This window comes from Garra rufa, chromosome 2, assembly GCF_049309525.1.
Source record: "Garra rufa chromosome 2, GarRuf1.0, whole genome shotgun sequence".
NCBI lineage: Eukaryota > Metazoa > Chordata > Actinopteri > Cypriniformes > Cyprinidae > Garra > Garra rufa.
The window spans coordinates 20,108,151-20,127,982 of record NC_133362.1 but is presented as its reverse complement, the minus strand read 5'-3'; the positions used below and the strand labels follow the sequence as shown (position 1 = coordinate 20,127,982).

At 33.6% G+C, this 19,832-nt stretch overlaps 1 protein-coding gene across 1 annotated transcript; it reads right to left on the bottom strand.

Annotated features, from left to right (window-relative positions):
* Positions 1-4,055: 4,055 nt before the first annotated feature.
* On the bottom strand, positions 4,056-19,832 carry prom2 (prominin 2). Its single transcript, XM_073834952.1, has 25 exons — positions 19,702-19,832; positions 19,353-19,374; positions 18,926-19,204; positions 16,924-16,979; positions 16,290-16,495; positions 16,030-16,150; positions 14,207-14,270; positions 13,869-13,958; positions 13,533-13,729; positions 12,679-12,753; positions 10,976-11,039; positions 10,699-10,855; positions 10,076-10,228; positions 9,813-9,936; positions 9,582-9,670; positions 9,414-9,498; positions 9,189-9,332; positions 8,820-8,888; positions 8,631-8,723; positions 8,473-8,526; positions 5,737-5,817; positions 5,554-5,622; positions 5,380-5,469; positions 5,160-5,272; positions 4,056-5,050 (listed from the first exon to the last, which is right to left on the bottom strand). Exons 3-25 carry the CDS (start codon positions 19,149-19,151, stop codon positions 4,960-4,962), a joined length of 2,511 nt encoding a protein of 836 aa, XP_073691053.1. The 5' UTR covers positions 19,152-19,204; positions 19,353-19,374; positions 19,702-19,832; the 3' UTR covers positions 4,056-4,959.

Here is a 19,832-nt window from a genome sequence, read left to right as displayed (position 1 = left end):
ACTGTTAGACAAACTTGTGCCACATTCTGCCTGCTTTAAGTAATATAAGGAATAGTATATTTAATAGATTTAAAATGACGGCAGCCATTGTTCTAATCTTGATTTGTGCTCAAGAAACATTTTTAAACAATATCCCCTCTATGGAGTTAATTATGTGCCAAAATTAAACAAAAACAGCGTTTTGCAAACAAACACAATCTGCTTTGCAAAGAAAAAATCGACTTTCAAACAAACAAAAAGTACTATGCACAAACACAAGTCAATTTGAGAGAAAATGCAGAGGTATAACAAATATATGCATTGTGTTGCAAATATGTATACTTTTTGTGAGGAAAACTTGGTTTCTCACATGTGTACACAGATTTTCTCACAAATGCAATGGAGTAACTTCCTCTTGCAAAACAGCAGATGGCACTATTGTTCAAGTTACTCTATTCTCCCAAGACCTCGAACAACGTGTTTATATGGTTTACCTGTGTTGGCTAGAAGGTATACATCTCCGACCGGAAGACTAACAATTAAATTAATTTTTCTACCTATTAGATTGTGTTTTTTTTATGTCTACACCTACCCCAACCCTAAACTTAGCCCTTACTATAATATAAAAACAGTATTATTGTTGTACAGTGTGATAATAATAACGTTTAAAAAAAACACAGTTTATTTCCCAGAGGATAATGAGAGGGGAACAGGTGAGTTTCTTCCTTACTATTTATAATTAAACATTTGATGTTTTCACAATGCTGACTTCACCACAATGTCAGTGAAATTCAAAATATCTTCTAGCAGTAGGCTATTGCATTCATGCAGTAATTCATATGAATCAGGTCGTAGTTACGTTAGTTCTTCATTAGTTCTTGATTAATACATGTCTTAACTAATCATTAGTTCATAGTCAAGAAATTACTAATTCACGAATTAATGCATGATAATTAATGTACTGTTATTGCAAAGTGTTACCTGCTAAATGTTCTGTGCAGCAACAAAAAATCGTATTTGGACAAATTACATAAAAGTAGCTTTATTTTTTATATCCCGCGATCCAGCATAGGTTCGGAGAACTGATAAATGTTAAAAAGGCCTAGCATGCCAAGCCATTAACTGATCAGTAGCGTTAACCACTTTAAAGGAGATATTTTGAATTTCACTGACATTGTGGTGGAGTCAGCATTGTGAAAACATCAAATGTTTAATTATAAATATAGTATGGCAGAAACTCACCTGTTCCCCACTCACATTCCTCTGGGACATAAGAGTAAACCGGTTTTTGCTAGAAGGGAGACAGGATTCGCTACTGGGCATGCGCACATCAATCTAACGTTATTATTATCACACTGTACAACAATAATACTGTTTTTGTATTATAGTAAGGGCTAAGTTTAGGGTTGGGGTAGGTGTAGACATAAAAAAAAAAACACAATCTAATAGGTAGAAAAATTAATTTAATTGTTAGTCTTCCGGTCGGAGATGTATACCTTCTAGCCAACACAGGTAAACCATATAAACACGTTGTTTGAGGTCTTGGGAGAATATAGTAAATTGAACGATAGCGCCATCTGCTGTTTTGCAAGAGGAAGTTGCTCAATTGCATTTGTGAGAAGATATGGACACATTTGTGAGAAAATGCTGTATTTATTTGTTTAATTTTGGCACATAAATAACTCCATATTTATCCACCTTATTTTTTTCTGTAAGAGCTTATGTGGACTTCCATTTGTAAAGTTTATGGGTCTGGCTTCTGGTTTCATCTGCGTCCAGCTATTTTTGGCAGCACAAATCATTGTGTTTTGCTTCTTGATATTGCAAATTGGTGTGTCTTACTATATTATTTTAATGTATTTATCTTAATTATGAACAAACTGGTTTGTAGTACAAACAGTTTTACTGCTTACTGCAGAATGTTATTCTTCTTATTTCCTTACAATGCGTTATCAATCTGACATGTTGGCTGCTCTGAACGTAAACAATGTCACTGAACCAAACGAAGCTCACATATTTTGCTGGTTATTTCTACTGAAAATGATCAATTATCATCACATTTTGGGCTGTACTAATTTGGAGTACTATAGACTGCCAAAATTATGACAAATCAGAGAGAAGACTGCAAAAAAACTGTCTAAAGAACAAAAGGCGTTTCTGGTTGGCCAAACTAAACCAGGATTTCCAGGGAAAGAATCTTGACAACATTTGTGTTTGTTCTTCTTACCGTTTCTGCTCAGGTGGGTGAAATATTAGGCTAATATCTTAATACTGTTATTAACTATACCTATTAACTTTAGTTTATCAAAATATTGTGCCCGCCCCTTTCCTGCTTACTCATTCTGTATATGATTTAGCAGCTTCCACATGTATTAGCTTAGTCGGCATGAGTTAGCAGAACAACGCATTCAGTAACGTTAGTTCATTAATCGTGAAATCCTTGCTGTTGTTTACATTCGATTAACTACCATATGGCCGCGCATCCGGGCAACTGACCACTGAAATCGCCACATAAGTGCAAACATAAACCAGAAGTCTCGCCCGAGTCCGAGCTGAAGAATAAGGTGGATAAAACTTTTTATTTTTGTGTTTTAATATATAATATACATAAATACATATATTTTATAGCATTACGACTATTTACTGTCACCTTTTTTGTCTAATTTGATAAATTTTCACTTTGAATGGTAGTGTACAAATAGCATAAGGCTTAGATTTACGTGATTTCAAAATCATTTTCATGGTTTCTAGATATGCCCTTGTAGCACAGATCTATTAAGTACCGCTAATATCAAGATATGGTCTGGAATGCTTTTAATTGATCATTTTTCCTCCTATATGATCTCAGTGTTTTTGAAAACTGCTATATACAATATTTAATGTTTTGGTCAGAATGTCAAACAGTGAATAAATCTTGCCTGATTCGTGTGTTTTTTTTCCCCCTTCTAAGCAGCACAGATATGTGTGGAATGTGTGCTCCACTGCTCTAGTACTTCATCCTGATTGGCACACTGTTGTAATGGCAGTTGCGCCCAGTGTTGCCAGATCGGGTTGACGATTTCCAGCCCAAAAGCTCACCAAAACCCGCCCACTTCAACAAAAAACAGCCCAAATTTTAACTGCCAAAATAATGAGAATTTTATTGCCATGTCAAGGTTAATAAGGACCATTTTTATCTCTTTAAAAAAAGAATAATGACAAAATAAAATAAAGATAAATCAATTTCACAGGAATATGGATCAAAACAGTCCGAAAATATGCGTAAAATGTCTTCTTTTCAAAGTGGAAATTAACCAATGACTTTAACCCTTGGAAAAACACATGCATCATTTTCAATGTCCACACTAAAAATATTCTAATTTCTGTGCAAAAAGTGCACAATAAAGTGATGAGAAACAATGTAGCTGGCATTTACGCTCATGCACACACCCACGTTTTCTTATTTCAGTTACAATTATATTTAGAAGTCTTCTATTCATCTCTCACCACATGTAATCCACTTAGACTTTTTATCGTGTAACTTATATTTAGGCCACTTTGCCATCGCAATTACTTCAAATGAATAAATGAATAAGCTGCATATTCAAAATCTTGCCCGTTATAGCGCCAAAAAAAACCTGGTCACTCACAAGTCATCACATCTCACTAACCTAAAAGATGTAAATTGATTGACAGGTCTCTGTTAAACTAAACCAGTAAGGGTTGCGTTAAGCAAAAATGAGTTGATGACTGCACTACACATTATATTACTGTGATACTTTGAGCTCGAAGGTATTAAAATAACAATCACTAATGATAAAAGCGAAGAAAAAAGCAGCTGATTGGGCGGCTTTTATTTTTTTAAAGCAGCCCAAATTTTGTCTACCCGCCCAATGCGTTATTCTCCGGTCCAAGCCGATCAAAAGAAGCCCAATTGGGCGGAAACCCGCCCAATCTGGCAACACTGGTTGCGCCATGAGGCCTCGGTCACAGGACACAGTAGGATGTAATGGGGGAAGGGTTTCTAGACGGGTCGTCTGGACAGACTGTGGCATTGGATGTTACACCAAACAAACAGGTTCAGCATGGTAGTGTGAGCACCTTTCATTATGATATTCAATTAATACATTACACAAGATAGAAATGTTTAACAGGCCACACCACTTTAAAAAGAGGTCACTTGTTAGTTGTTTTATACAGTCACAGTTTCCAGTTATTCATGAACTACTTTATTACAACAGTCTAAAGGAAATGTATTTTTGATGCCGGTGGTAGTAAATCTATAACAGTATACGCATATTTATGATTGAAAAAAATGGCATAATTAAATCTTAATGCCTACAGGACCACTTAAAGTGCTAATGCTTATTAAACTCCTTTTAATGCCTCACAATACAAGAACATACTAAAGTTGTAACAGTAAAGATATGCTTTTCATTTTAAATAGTAAGTGCTAAAATCATTTGTCACAAAGTTCATTTATGATACAGTCTATGGCACTAAAAATAAAGTACTTAGAAGCTACTTTGGTATTATTTGTGACCTTGGACCACAAAACCATTTGTCAGTAGCATGGGTATATTTGTAGCAATAGTCCACAATGCACTGTATGGGACAAAATGATCGATTTTTCTTTTGTGCCAAAAATCATTAGGATATTAGGATCATGTTCTATGAAGATATTTTGTACACCGTAAAAATATCAAAACTTAATTTCTGATTAGTAATATGCTATGCTTTGCTAAGAACTTCATTTGGACAACTTTAAAGGCATTTTACTCAATATTTCGAATTTTTGGCACCCTCAGATTTCATTTTCAAATAGTTGTATCTCGGACAAATATTGTCCTAACAAACCATACATCAATGGAAAGCTTATTTATTTAGCTTTCAGATGATGTATAAATCTCAATTTCAAAAATTGACCTATATGACTGGTTTTATGATCCAGGGTCACATTTTTCATACAATCATTGTGTAAATCAAACTTAACGGTCATTTTTAACTATTCGCATAAGGTGGTGGTGGTTTTTCCAATAATTCAGGTTTGAGGTGGACCTTTGGGAAAGGATTCATCATGAAGTTATTGTTCCTTTAAAGAGAGAAATCAAAAGGAAACCATTTGAGTTGCTCCATGACAGTAGGTAAACAGTAGAATTTTTTATAATCTGCTTCTATGTTTAGAAAGCAAGATCATTTACTCATAAACATCTGAATACTTCATCCTGCGGTAGTACTTGGCCAGTTTAACTGAGAAAATGATGCTGGGGATCAGGAACATCATACACCAGCCCAAACTCAGCCAAAAGGCATTCTGAGGAACAGACAGGACAGTATGTTAAGGGTTTTTTAGATGGAAACCATGTTCACTTACAAATCTATCAGTGCTGTAAAAAGATAGAGCTGTTGATGGATTCTTACCAATGATTCCACCAAGTGTTTACAGAGGAGCTTTTCTGATCTGTCTATTGCTGCAGCTGCAGGCCCACAACAACCCACCCTCTCCGTGATCTTATATGGAGTACAACACAATGATATTAATAATTCATCATTAAGATAGTAGCACCTTTAATATAAATAAAGACATAAACATACTGTTTGATTTGCCCAGTGAACAAATGCCTGAAAGATTTCCAGCTGACAGTCTATGAAAGCCTTGCTCTCCTGCAGAAAAGAAGAGTATGGTTATTATAAGATGCACAGTAGATTCTTTAATCATATAGTATTCATCCAGACAGATGATTTAGCTATATATAGCATTGATTATGCAACACTCACAGTTTTCACTATTTGTGATATGTTGTAGTTCAGGACGTCCTGAGCATAGCCAACTTTTTTGAGAACATTGTTCACAGCCACCTACAAAATAAAATAAAGGGCTATAAAAATGTAAAATTATATACATTCTTTTTGTGTGTGATTTTCTTCTTTTTTTCAAAAGACAAAAAGAAAAAAGAAAAAAAAGGATACTGTCAGCACTGCTTATAAATTTTGCAAGTATCTATATAGAAATTAATTAAAACACAAATACTGTCAAATATTAATACAATTTAAAAACTTTTGTATTATTATTTTATTATTAGGGCCGGGACTTTAACGCATTAATTTAGATTAATTAATTACACAAAAATAACGCGTTCAAATTTTTTAACGCATTTTAATCGCACTTAGTTTTGCACCGCGGAACGTTTCTCACTGGATGAGATTCGGCGGACCGATTATACTGGAGCACCAACTAGCGTTCAGACAAGCTGCGTCCGTCCTAAATAGTATTGTATGTCCCAAATCGTAGTATGTTTAAAAAAGTATTCCAAAGATTCCCGGATGGTCTACTACTTAACGATCAATGCACACTCTAACGGCTAATATTGCCCACAACACACTGCGCCGTGAACGAGGATTCGATTAGAACTACAAACACGCATAAAAAGTGTTAAAAAACTACAAACATGGAGGATATGCGCGACCAACGTACAGGTAGAGAAAGGGGTTTGAGTGATAAATAATCAGTGTGTAACCTGATAAAAAATATTTTTTAAATGTTATCCGCGTTATATTCCATGTGCAGTAACATTTATAATGATAGGTTTAGTCATTAACGGTTAAATGCATAATTAAGCAAACACAAGAGCAGAGTTCTCGGCATGAAAGACTCGTTAAAGAACGTGCCTCTTAATTTCTCTCTAATACAGTAGGAAATTAAATTAAACAAAATGTAGATAATGTTAACTGTGATGATTGACAGGGCAGTTTAAACAGTGACAGGATTCAGGTAACTAAGCAACAGAGCGTCAGTTAAAGAAGCAGTTATGACGAAGTAGTATGTCCCAAAGCTTGCCTACTATTCTGCTACATACTCAAAAGTATGTACTTTTCTTCACAAAAAGAGTACATACTTATAGGGCATAGTATAAGTAGGCGAATTGGGACGCAGCAAAACTAACCACAGTGAACATGGACAAAAAAGCTGATGGGACCGCTTTGGTTGGCCCTGTGGATGGGAAATTTTGTTATAAAAAACGAATGGATGGAAGCGTCGATAAGAGCATGGTTGTGTGCAAGCTATGCAACAAGGAATTCACATATCACTGTAGCACATCGAGCCTATTGCTACACTTAATGGCAATATTGCAATGGTCTGTTGGACTTGGTTGAACAAAAATAAACAATATTTTGTTGCTTAAGCTTATGTATTGAGTCATTATTCAATGGTATACTAAAAATCCATATAAAAAAACTTACTTCTCACTGTTCTCAGGTCAAATATTTATATGCGATTAAAATGCGATTAATTTCGATTAATTAATTACAAAGCCTCTAATTAATTAGATTAAATTTTTTAATCGAGTCCCGGCCCTATTTATTATACACTACCAGTCAAAAGATTTTGGACAGTTAGATTTTTAATGGTTTTTTAAAAAGTCCAAAAATACAGCAATAGCAGAAATATTGTGAAATATTTTTACTATTTATAATAACTGGTTTTAATTTATTTTAAAATGTAATTTATTTCAAAACTATTTCAAATTATTAATTTCAAACTAATTTAATGCATACTTGCTGAATAGTACTGCATATGCTAGTGTTATAAAATAGTTTGGACGAGTTAGAAAGAAGACAACCTGTATAGCTACACTTCAAGCTCACCTGCATTTATTTGATCCAAAGTACAGCAATAACAATAACATTTTGAAATATACTTGTACTATTTAAAATAACTGTTTTCTATTTAAATATATTTTCAAATGTAATTTATTCCTGTGATTTCAAAGCTTTTTTATCACCATTACTATAGTCACATGATCCTTCAGAAGTCATTCTAATATTCTGATTTGCTGCTCAAAAAACATTTTTTATTATTATTATGTTGAAAAACAGCTGAGTAGACTTTTCAGGTTTCTTTGATGAATAGAAAGTTCAGAAGAACAGCATTTATCTGAAATAGGAATCTTTTGAAACATTATAAATGTCTTTATCATCACTTTTAATCAATTTAAAGCACCCTTGCTAAATAAAAGTATACATTTCTATAATTTCTTTCCAATTTAAAAAAAAAACTGACTTTTGAATGGTATAGTGTATAATGTTACAAAAGCTTTTTATTTCAGTTAAATGCTTTATATTCATCAAAGAATTAAAAAAAATACTCAGCTGTTTTAAATATTGATTATAAAAATAACATGTTTTTTTGAACAGCAAATCAGCATATTAGATTGATTTCTGAAGGACCATGTGACACTGAAGACTGGAGTAATGATGCTAAAAAGTCAGCTTAGAAATCACAGGAATAAATTACATTTTAAAATATATTCAAACAGAAAACAGTTTTTTTAAACATATTTCAACATTTTACCGTTTTTGCTGTACTTGGGATAAAATAAGCATTTAGGTTTGGTGAGCAGAAGAGACTTCTTTAAAAAACTAAAAATCTTACTGTTCAAAAACATTTGACTGGTAGTGTATATTACATATACAGATATTCTCTGGCAGATAAGATGGCTAGTGTTTACTTACAGTGATTTGTGATGCTACCGTACTGAGATTCCTAATGGTGGTGTTCAGTTCCAGCTGCAAAAAGTAAATGGATGTAGGTCACCATAAACCAAACTCATAAAAACTAGTCAAGAACACTGTGAGTTGGCATTTAATTTCTGAGTACTGTCTTAACACACCAGCAAAGGCATAATGTTAGAAGTGATCTCAGTCTGGATGTCTCGCAGATCTTTTGCTTGCCCTTGTAGTTGGCCTTTTATATTTTGGCTACTCTGAAAGACACAAGCAAGGGTATGTGATCCATCTCAGTCATTGAATAGAGCAGGATGATGTTAACAAGACAACAAGTAAACAAGAGTAACACTCACCTGTTTGCCAGCCAAGATATCCAGACTTTCTGCTGCTGAGCTCAGATTAGTCCCTGACACATCTTTGATCTGAAATAAAAAATATATTTATATAAATAAATTCTCAATAAGTACTTTCGCACATCCACCTTATTCTTCAACACGGAAGTAAGCTTATGGGTGAGACTTCCAGTTTATTAGCCACTATAGGGAAATAACAAGAAGAATAAGAATGTGCAGTAAATGGTAAAACAGTTTGCACTACAAACAAGTGTGTTCATAATTAAGATAATACATTAAAATAACATGGTAAGGCACCAATTTGCAACATCAAGCAACAAAACTGGACATGGATGAGGAATGGCAATGAGAATAAAGTATAGAGTGTACCTGTTGTATGATGTTGCTGAAGTTCATACTGCTGGCACTGCTAGAGAAGTTGTTTAGCTGGGACTTTACCTCTGGAGTGAGGATGGTGATGTTTGCTATGTTGATTTGTGCATCCTCAAAGGTCTGATAAATATCTCGAGTGTACTGTTGAGAGAATCAGTCATTAGTGTCCAATAAGTAATGCATCAAGCATAGGAAAGTAAAGGAAAAGTAATAATATCTCACTTTTGAAACATCTAATTCACTATTTAGGTCGAAGATCTCATTCAGATGAAATGTGGTCCACAAGGCCTTATTCTCTTGACAATCACTACAGATAATAAAAAGTAGATTTATATTGGACAAAGAATGTAAATATAACAGCCATAGGTCATGCTATCTTGTGTGGCGTACCTGTACACATTAACAATCTTCAAATTAGTATTCAGATTCAAAGTACTGGACAGGTTGAAATTTGGAATCACTCCTGGAGTGTCAATGAGCTATGAAACACAATATGATAATTAAATATACTGGCAAAGATATGCAAAATGTACATTTACTGGAAGGTAGGTACCAGAGACTGTTAATTCCTAGCAACTAGTCATACGATTAAACACAATGAGTCAGTGTTCTTGTAAATACCTGGATAAGTTCCTTGTTTTGCCACGGTTTACAGACCATAGTGTAGCTATTACCTCCCACTATGAAAAGTATCAACACCACTAACATGAAGATCCAGGAGACCAGGAAGCTGAAACCTACTCCTCTAAAATGACACAAGAGGAAGCAATTATTTCTCGTACAGTGTTATACTTTAATTGTACTACATATAACAACTGAACGAATGCACACTGACAACAGTTTTCTGTTGCACAAACACAAATCCAAAGGGGATTTATACTCACACCATGAAAAATATTCCTCCACAGTTGGATGTGCCAGAACGTTCAGTGGGATTGTCTTTAGGATTCAGTCCAGTTACACCCAACAGCAGACCCAGAAAATTACAGATCACCACCAGCAAAATCAGACAGCTCAGGATCAATCCAACAGCCCGGCTATTGAAAAAGAAAAAAGTTTACTCTTCAATTTAAGATTATGGTTACACTTTATGGACTAATTTGATAGTCCGCTTTAGACATTCTATAGAATACTAACTATGAGTAACTTTGCAACTATACATGTCAACTAATTCTCATTAATTTGCAGCTACAAGCCTACTAACTCTCACAGTAGACTTAGGTTAGGTTTAGGGTTCGTAGAATAAGTTGACATATGCTGCAGTGTTTCTTATAGTCAGTATGAGGTATGTTGTGGACCCATCAAATAAAGTGTTAGAAGATATTAACCAGACAGTCTACTAATACTCTAATGACTGCTAGTTGACATTTAGTTGCAAAGTTACTTACTATAAGTAGAATGTTTAAAGTGGACTATCAAAATAACCATGTTACGAAGATTATTATAAAAATTCAAATATATTTAAATACATTGTTTTGAATGTACAGAGAATCATGGTTATTAGTACCTGATTTGACTTGATTTCTCTAAATAAGGAGAAACATCTTTAATCGATTTCTGTGCCTCCGTTAGTGGTGTTAAGATATTCTTCAATACGTCAAGAGGAAGGTTTTTAGTCACACCTGAGATCTGGGTTTTTATTCTGTCAAGCTCCACTAGAGCCACTGTAAAAGACATAAGACACAGCATCACTTAACAACTAAACTGATCAGCACTTTCAAATACATTATGCTACTTAACCCCTTAAAGGAACAAATATTTAACACTTAACAACACACACTTACACTGCACACTTAGTTTGGTCTCATTTTTCACCTTTTCTGGAATACTGTCAAAAAAGTCTCTCCCCTGAGAATCAAACATGCATAATGGACATTAAACAAGAGATAGTAACCATTAAAGGAATAGTTCACCCAAAAATGAAAATTGTGTCATTAATTACTCACCCTCATTTCGTTCCAAACCCGTAAGATTTATAACAGCATTATAAATAAATGCAGTTATTAACGGCACTTCTTTTTTCAGTAATGAATAATTAAAAGAATTACTGTTTCACCCATTACAATGCCATTACTGTTACTGGCAATAAAATGTGGCGTAACTATAATTGAGCTCACTGAAGTGGTTTTCATCCGAGTAGGCTCCCTTTCAGCCATTGGACCAGCAAAGTTTTTTTTTTTTAAATAACACAATAACAACAGATGCAAGTAATCCACTGGAAGGAAATTAAAAGTAGCCAAGATGAACTAGATGAATATTCAAGTTTGTTTAGAGAGGTGATGTGGGCGTTTACTTACATGTCTGCGCATCACACATGGATGTTTAAAATTTGAAAAGCAGAGCCGCTTATGGGCGTCATTATATTAGATTTAATGAGTTTAGATGGGAAAAACTGGAGCTTGCGTTGGTTTCATATGGATTACTTTATCAGGGAATATTTGTTTTCAATGTGACTTACTTTATTTAAAAGTTAGCTTTCTATACATATATTTCTCATGTCTGTGAGGCAGGTATTCGCTGAGATTTAGGTTGTTTTATTTGCATGTCAGTGAAGAGAGATGACAGAGACCAAGACGGCAGAGAGTACACCCTGTTTATTTTCTTTATTTTACAAAAGCAAATTGTTTTGTTGATATTATTATTATGACTATACACAAATAAAATACTTTTGCAGTTTCACATGATACCTTATTTTTATCTGTACAATCAAAAATGGAGTATTTTAAGTTCTTTTCACGGCCATCAAGAAAAAATGAGACAGACCACACCAGTGTGGTCTTCGACCCCAGAGGGTTTAACAGTGTTGCCTGCGAGATGTTTTTCATGTCCGCAGGTTGAAGCAACTTACTTACTCAGTTACTATTTGTGAGAAGTAACTAGTAACTGTAACTAATTACTTTTTTAAAGTAACATGCCCAACACTGGTCCTTACTACATTTCTGGGCCTTGAATGTGTCAGTTGTGTTGCTGTCTATGGAAGGTCAAAAAAGCTCTCAGATTTCATCAAAAATATCCTAATTTGTGTTCTGAAGATGAACTAAGGTCTTACGTTAGGATCGACATGAGGGTGAGTAATTAATGACAGAATTTTCATTTTTAGGTGACCTATTCCTTTAAATATATATGTAGGAGATTCAAAAGATTTTTTTCTTTTTCAGGAAATTAAAATTTTTAACCAGCAAGGATTTAAGATTGTTCAAAAGTGACGGGAAAGACATTTATAATATTAACAAAAATAAATAAATGTTGTTCATTTGAACTTTCTATTAATAAAAGAATCCTGATTAAAAATGTATCACGGTTTCCCACAAAAATATTAATCAGCACAACTGTTTTTAAAATTAAAAATACTAAGATTGGTGTTTCTTGAGCACCAAATCAGCAGTGTAGAAACACAGAGAGAGAGAGAGAGAGAGAGAGAGAGAGAGAGAGAGAGAGAGAGAATGCACTGAAATGAAATTTTCTACCTGTGAAATACAGCACTAACCTTATTTGCCTGTCCAAAGACATCAGCATTTATTGCCTTGTCTACAGCAGACCTCAGGTCATTTTGATCAGGAAACTAACAAATTGGGAGAGAGACAAAGCACCTATTATAATATTAAAATATTATAAATATTTATTATAAATATTACACTACAAATTGTAAATATTTCTTATCATAGCTTTTGTTTTTTAATCTTTAATACAATGTTTTCAATATGGTCGCAGAGCTCCGCATTTAACACTAGATGGCAGTACTAGCTGTGCATAAATGCACTATATGCTGACGTCCACATACACAATGACAGTGACACATCCTTATTTTTCTCTACAACAGTCTTTCAACTAGGTAAGAGTTAGGTTTCCAAGAGAAATCGTTTACAAGCATTGACATGTTAACAATAACTTCTTGTGTTACTCCTTATTGTTTGTTCCTTTGTTCCTGTGTCCCTGCCTACCTTCAATGACAGCATTTGAGCCATTGTGTGCACAGACTACTGGTAATACAACTTGGTCCTCTGTACTTCTAGAGAAATGTTGTATAATAGTCATGTAATTTAAGCCAAAACATTGTTGAGTAGGTATTATAGTAATGCCTATGTTCTCCCCAGAAGATTGATGCAGAATTCACTCTGCTCCAATCACTGACCTGGGACAACCACAAACTGTCTAGAAAGGGAGAATGATTGTGTAATCATCCACCCACATTTTTGCTGTTATTTGTTGTTAATGCTCAACCAGAGACTAGCGCAAAGTCTAAAGTGGAATCAGGATATAATCAGGACTCCACATGCTTCACTGAACATCCATGCATTCCCCAATGAGTTTTGTCCCCATGACACCTCTGGTTTAACTTACTTCAAGGCTTCCATCGAGTGATAGTTTGTCCAGTTCTGGCTGGAGGGAAGTGCAGTTTACACACTCTGACGAATGTAAAGTGTTGTTAATCCGCTGCCTCACTGCAGATAAATTAGCTTGTACTACATCCACCTTCGGTTTCAACAGCTCCAAGGTTTTATTAAGATGCAGCAGTCCTTCGCTGGTGCTGTTTATCACTGTAACACACATAAAGAACAAAATAGATTTTAAAATCAATGAATCCATTAATGCTGCAAAGGTGAGTCAAGGAGGAGTGAGTTTCCCAAAGAAAGGGCCTGCTTTATTATTTGATGTGTATATGCATACTGTACATACCCCGGGCTATTTCAGTAATGGAGTTGAATGCTGGGTCGAGGGGACCTTTAAGACCATTCTGGATCGATCTGCCAAGTAAAGGCCCTGTTTCTATGAGACAAAAATGCAAGTACTCAATGTGAGATCAGTGCAGAAAAGTTTAAAAGAAAACAAATGGATAAAATTAGAGCCATGTGAGAAATTAACTTTAGTACTAAGTAGCAACATTTTTAGATAACTGTATTATATCATACAAATAAGTCATTTCATAGTTTTTTCCTATTACATTTTTTAATTTGAGTGCAAATTTTGTCACTTTCAAAGTGACAAATACAAAAAGTAAGAAATACAAAACGTACCAACTAAGTTGTTTTTGACTTTATCCACAGTTGAACCAGCCTCATTCGTCACATTTTGGATTTGCTGTAGAGGAACAAAAAGTTGTATGAATTTTCCCTTATTTATCAACTATATTCAGTTTAATTCAGTATTGTTATAATTTGATTTAATTTCAGTTAAATCAACCTTGCACAGATGAAAAAATAATAAAACATAAGATTTATATTCAGCAAGAACATGTTAAATTGATCCAAAGTGAATATGAAAACATTTATGTTACTAAAGATTTCTATTTTATTTAAGTGATGTTCCTTTTAAATGTCTTTTTTATCAAGAATCCTGAAATAAATCAGCTTTCACAGAAATATTAAGCAGCACAACTGTTTTTAATAATGAGCACCAAATTAGCATATTAGAATAAATCATGTTTTGAATAATATATTAACATAAATTTTCCAGTTTAACAACTTTAAAAATATTTAACAGGTCTGCGTAATATTCAGCACTGGCAGCTCTTAAAGTATTAGCAGCCAAATTACCTAATAACCTAGCTGTGATGTCTGTTAATCAAAGAACAAAAGAAAAAAGAGGAAATCAATTACTTTTGTAGCTTTAAGGATTCATCTATATTTAATTTAGAATTTAGTGTTTGATATCTTTATTAAATATTAGGGGGGGGGGGGACAATTTCCAAAAGAGATTTCCTATCAGTAGTATTTAAAAAACGTCAACATTAGGTTTTCTGCAAAATGTTAATTATTTTACCAAGAGTAATCATACAAAATGCATGTTATTTTTTATTTAGTACTGACTTGAACACCATATTTCACATAAAAGATGTTTACATATAATCCACAAGAGAAAATAATAGTTGAATTTATAGACAAAAGTTTACATACACATGATTCTTAATACTATGTTGTTGCCTGAATGATCCACAGCTGTGTTTTTAGTTTTTTTTAATGATAGTTGTTCATGAGTCGCTTGTTTGTCTTAAACAGTTAAACTGCTCGCTGTTCTTTAGAAAAATTCTTCAGGTCCCACAAATTCTTTGGTTTTTCAGCATTTTTGTGTATTTGAACCATTTCAAACAATGACTGTATGTTTTGAGATCCATCCACAACTGAGGGACTCATATGCAACTATTACAGAAGGTTCAAACGTTCACTGATGCTCGAGAAGGAAACAAAATTTGAAGATCAGGATAAATTTAACTTATTTTGTCTTCTGGGAAACATGTAAGTATCTTCTGTAGCTTCTGAAGGGCAGTACTAAATTTTAAAAACATGATATTTAGGCGAAAATAAGATAAATCTTTATTCTGTTCAAAAGTTTTCTTAATACATTGTTTTTCCTTCTGGAGCATCAGTGAGAGTTTGAACATCCTGTAATAGTTGACTATGAGTCCCTCCGTTGCCCTCAGTGTTAAAAGATGGATCTCAAAATCATATAGTCATTGTTAGAAAGAGTTCAAATACACAAAAATGCTGAAAAACCAAAGAATTTGTGGGACTTGAAGGATTTCAGCAGGCAGTTTAACTGTTCAGGACAAACAAAGTACTCATGAACAACGATCACTAAACAAACAAAAAAAAAAAAAAAACAGCTGTGGATCATTCAGGTAACAGCACAGAATTAAGAATCAAGTGTATGTGAACTTTTGAAAAGGGTCATTTTTACACGTCTTTTATGTGAAATATCTTATTCAGGTCAGAACAAAAAAAACAAAACATGCATGTTGTATGATCTCTCTTATTTTGGTAAAATAATTAACATTTTGCAGATTCTGCAAGGTGTATGTAAACTTTTGACTTCATATGCATTTCATAAAAAAATGGTGTACCTTAGGAATATTGGTAAGATAGCCTTTGACATTCTCCAAGATGTCTGTGAGTTCTGTGGGGGTGCGATTCACAGTCTCTGACGTGTTTGTACTGCTCAGGAACATGCAAATGTTCCCTGCCCTGCACAGCAATTCATATTAATTTAGCAAACTGATATAAAACATAATAAATATTACATGTGATTTTATATACAATAGATAAAAACATGTTAAGTTTTCATCCTAAGATCATTGAATGTTACACTCAAACTGGTGCTTACAGAATTAGTACAGTGATGAGAAATGTGACCAAGTAAAAGCTTCTTCGCTTGCAGTGGATGTTCTTCGTCTGCTTTTGCTGCATGCGGCCCCCGCAGTTACCACAGCAACGACAGCAGGCAAAGATTAGGCCAATTAGAGGCATCAGGACAATGTAGAGGATCCCAATGGCCACGCAGACCAGGAAACCAATCTCATATAGCAAAACCTGGTCATAAGTAAAAGAGGTTAGACAGGTTGGTTGCTGTGGGGGGTAGCTATATTAAGCAGTAAAGATGAGACAGATTAAAAAAACTCTTGATGACATCATATAGGTGTACTTATGTGCGCTCATGTCATGTGTTTTGCTCAATTGTGTATCCAAAACACGTCTGACGGTGTGTAATCAAACCAGCCAATCGAAACTGGAATATACTGTTTACACAACAAAATATTGCTGATGGCATGATTCACTTATGGTAAAGAAAATTCCTGAGAAACTTGTCCTAGAGCACACACACATGTCCATTTATATCTCGATGTGTTTGTATTAAATCCTAAGTACGTTCTTCTTCATAAGGAACTAAACTATATGTTGCATTAAACTGACCAAGGTGCTATTTATTATCAAAGCATTCATTTACAAGTCTGACATACCTCTTTAACCAAGTCTGTGTTGAAGTTCATATCTTTTATCATTCTAAGCAGCAGATCTACAGGAAAAACATGCCAAAACATTGTATATTTATTAAAATAAACAACACAAAATTAACTTTATAACCAGTGTCCCAGCATTTTGATTGTGCCAAGATCATATATAACATTATGCATAACAATACATTTTTCAAGAAATGTATTATTCTCTTCAAGGCTGCATTTATTTGATAAAAATTTTAGAAAAAAATAATAATATTGTGAAATATTATTTCAATTTAAATTAACTTTTTTTCTATGTGAATATATTTTAAAACATAATTTATTCCTGTGATGCAAAGCTGAATTTTCAGTATTATTACTCCGGTCTTCAGTGTCACATGATCCTTCAGAAATCATTTTAATATGCTGATTTATTATCAATGTTGAAAACAGTTGTGCTGCTTAATATTTTATATCTTTTGTACCAATATAAACTACCATTTTAAAGTTTGTGAATTTTTATTCTTTCTTTTTTTTTTTTGAAAGAAATTAATACTTAAATTCACCAAGGATGTGTTAAATTCATAAAAAGTGATTTCTATTTTGAATAAATGCTGGTCTTTTGAATTTTTATTCATCAAAGAATCAAAAGTGAATGACAGGTTCCAAAAAAATATTTGGCAGCACAACTGTTTCCAACATTGATAATTCAAATAATAAATCAGCATAGAATGATTTTTGAAGGATCTTGTGACACTTAAGACTGGAGTAACAGCTGATGAAAATTCAGCTTTGCATCACAAAAATAAAATATATTTTAAAGTATATTAAAATAAAAACCATTATTTTATATCGTAATAACATTTAGCAATATTACAGTTTTTTTCTGTATTTTTGGTCAAATAAATGCATCCTTGATCATAAGAGACTTTTGAAACATTACAAATCTCACTGATCCCAAACTTTTGAGTGGCAGTGTATGTATGTATATATATATATATATATATATATATATATATATATATATAGGTAGGCTGTTTTAAAAATTTAAAAAGCTTTTTTCCATTATTTTTTTAATTCTTATAGGGTTTTGAACATTCTGTAACATGAATACATGATGTGATATTGTTAATGTTATTTGTTTCTGTGGGCAAACAATAAAAAAAAATTAAAAAGGAACATTTAAAAGGTAAAAAAGGTAGAATAAAAAATGATAAATAGTTAATTGCTATTGTGTGAATAATAATCATGTAATCAGTAAAAAAGTAACTGTAGTCTGATTACAAGTATTAAAATGTAATTTTTTAGTTCCTAATTTTTTGAATCTCATTACGTAATCCAGATTCAATGTAATCGGTTTCTACCCAGGACCGACTAAACAATATTGATGGGTGACGATGAATAGAAATGCATCACTGTAACCAGAACAACTTCATGAGGTAATGTTTTGTTCAGCAGATTTCTGTAATTGTAGTAGTGCACATTTGTTCCAGCAATTATAGATCAAAGGGACATTGTTAACATTTTATGCACATTTTATGAGTACTTGAATATACATGAAAAGTACTTTTCTTTCAGTATACAATGAATTTGCAGGTAATGATTAACTTTTAAGTGTTTGCCTTTGTATTTGCAATGCAGACTGTGACTATACAGGCTGCTTGGTATAGTAATAAACATATTTTTTGTGGTAAACAAAGCTCTTGGAAGGGGAGGGGAGTGGATTCAAATCTCATGGACATTTGCATGGTTATTTGCACAGTGGTTTTGCTTCTGACAATTAACTGAGTACATTTATCCCACCTGAATAAGCACCATCTAACCATGTGGATAACAATCCCTGCCTAATAACATCCTCTAATGACTCTTATACAGCCATTACACTCTCAGATCAAGTCAGATTCATCTGTGCCACATAGCATATTGTTTGCGTAGATAAACCCATTTGTAACCAAACTGTTGATGACTGTTTGTACTGAATACACCTTTGTCAAACACACAGAACTGAATCACATTAACTCACCTTTAGGGAATGGTTTGGGCTGGACAGTGTCCAGGAATGAATGTACAATTGGAGACATGAAGTCACTGCTGAAGGTCAGCTTGGTTGGTATTTCATTTGGAGTTTGTAGCTCTGTATTTATCGCCTTTATAGGACAGGACGGTTGTCCGTTTACAAACGTCCAGAGAAAGAGCGGCAAAACGCCACTCCAAAAAACTCCTTTCATTCTTGACTTCATGTTGAGCATTTGTCAGTAGGTTTTTAGGTCATGTCTCGATTCGAATGAGCATCAGACGTTACCTATAATAGTATGATAAATGTCAATAATTAGCCTTTTCACTAAAAAGCTTCTTTTGAAACAACAAAGTATAACCATTGTCATATAATTAACTTACACCAATTAGCCTACTGTACAAATTAGAGAAGGAGGAACGGCAGCTGTACTTACGTCCTTAAACTCATCCTCCTGACTAAAAAATAAAAAACAAAAACACTTTCAGGAATAAAAACGCTATGAAAGCTACAAAAAATAGTTTTTTAGATAAATAAAATCATATTTCAATTCGTTTGTTGTATAATTTCTTATATATTAATACAGAATGAAGCAGAACTCGATCTTCTTGACAGTCCGGCCAATTTAAATGAACAGGTTGGATTGACGTTAAACGTAACAGCGTTAAGCAGAAACTGTTCTGAACTGTTTACCTAAAACAGTAACCTGAGAAGTACAAAAAGGAGAAGCTGGAAAGATACTTCTACCGCTCAGGGCAAACTTATAAACAAAACTAGAATAGTACCTGTTTTACTTTTGAGGTCCTCCAGCTATTGTTGAGCGTGTTCCTCTTTTATCAAATGAGTCTGAAATCCTCTCATAGATCTGATGTCTTTATTCCTCTGAGAGAAACCTGATGTCAACACTGAAGTTTAG

What these genes read in the sequence shown, in the direction of transcription:
- prom2 (XM_073834952.1), bottom strand. Translation starts at nt 19,151, where the DNA reads ATGCTCAACATGAAGTCAAGAATGAAAGGAGTTTTTTGGAGTGGCGTT. An exon ending in AAAACAAGGAACTTATCCAG is followed by an intron (nt 9,671 to 9,812) that starts GTATTTACAAGA and finishes TGTGTTTCATAG; the next exon opens with CTCATTGACACTCCAGGAGT. An exon ending in TCAGCAACATCATACAACAG is followed by an intron (nt 8,889 to 9,188) that starts GTACACTCTATA and finishes TTTTTATTTCAG; the next exon opens with ATCAAAGATGTGTCAGGGAC.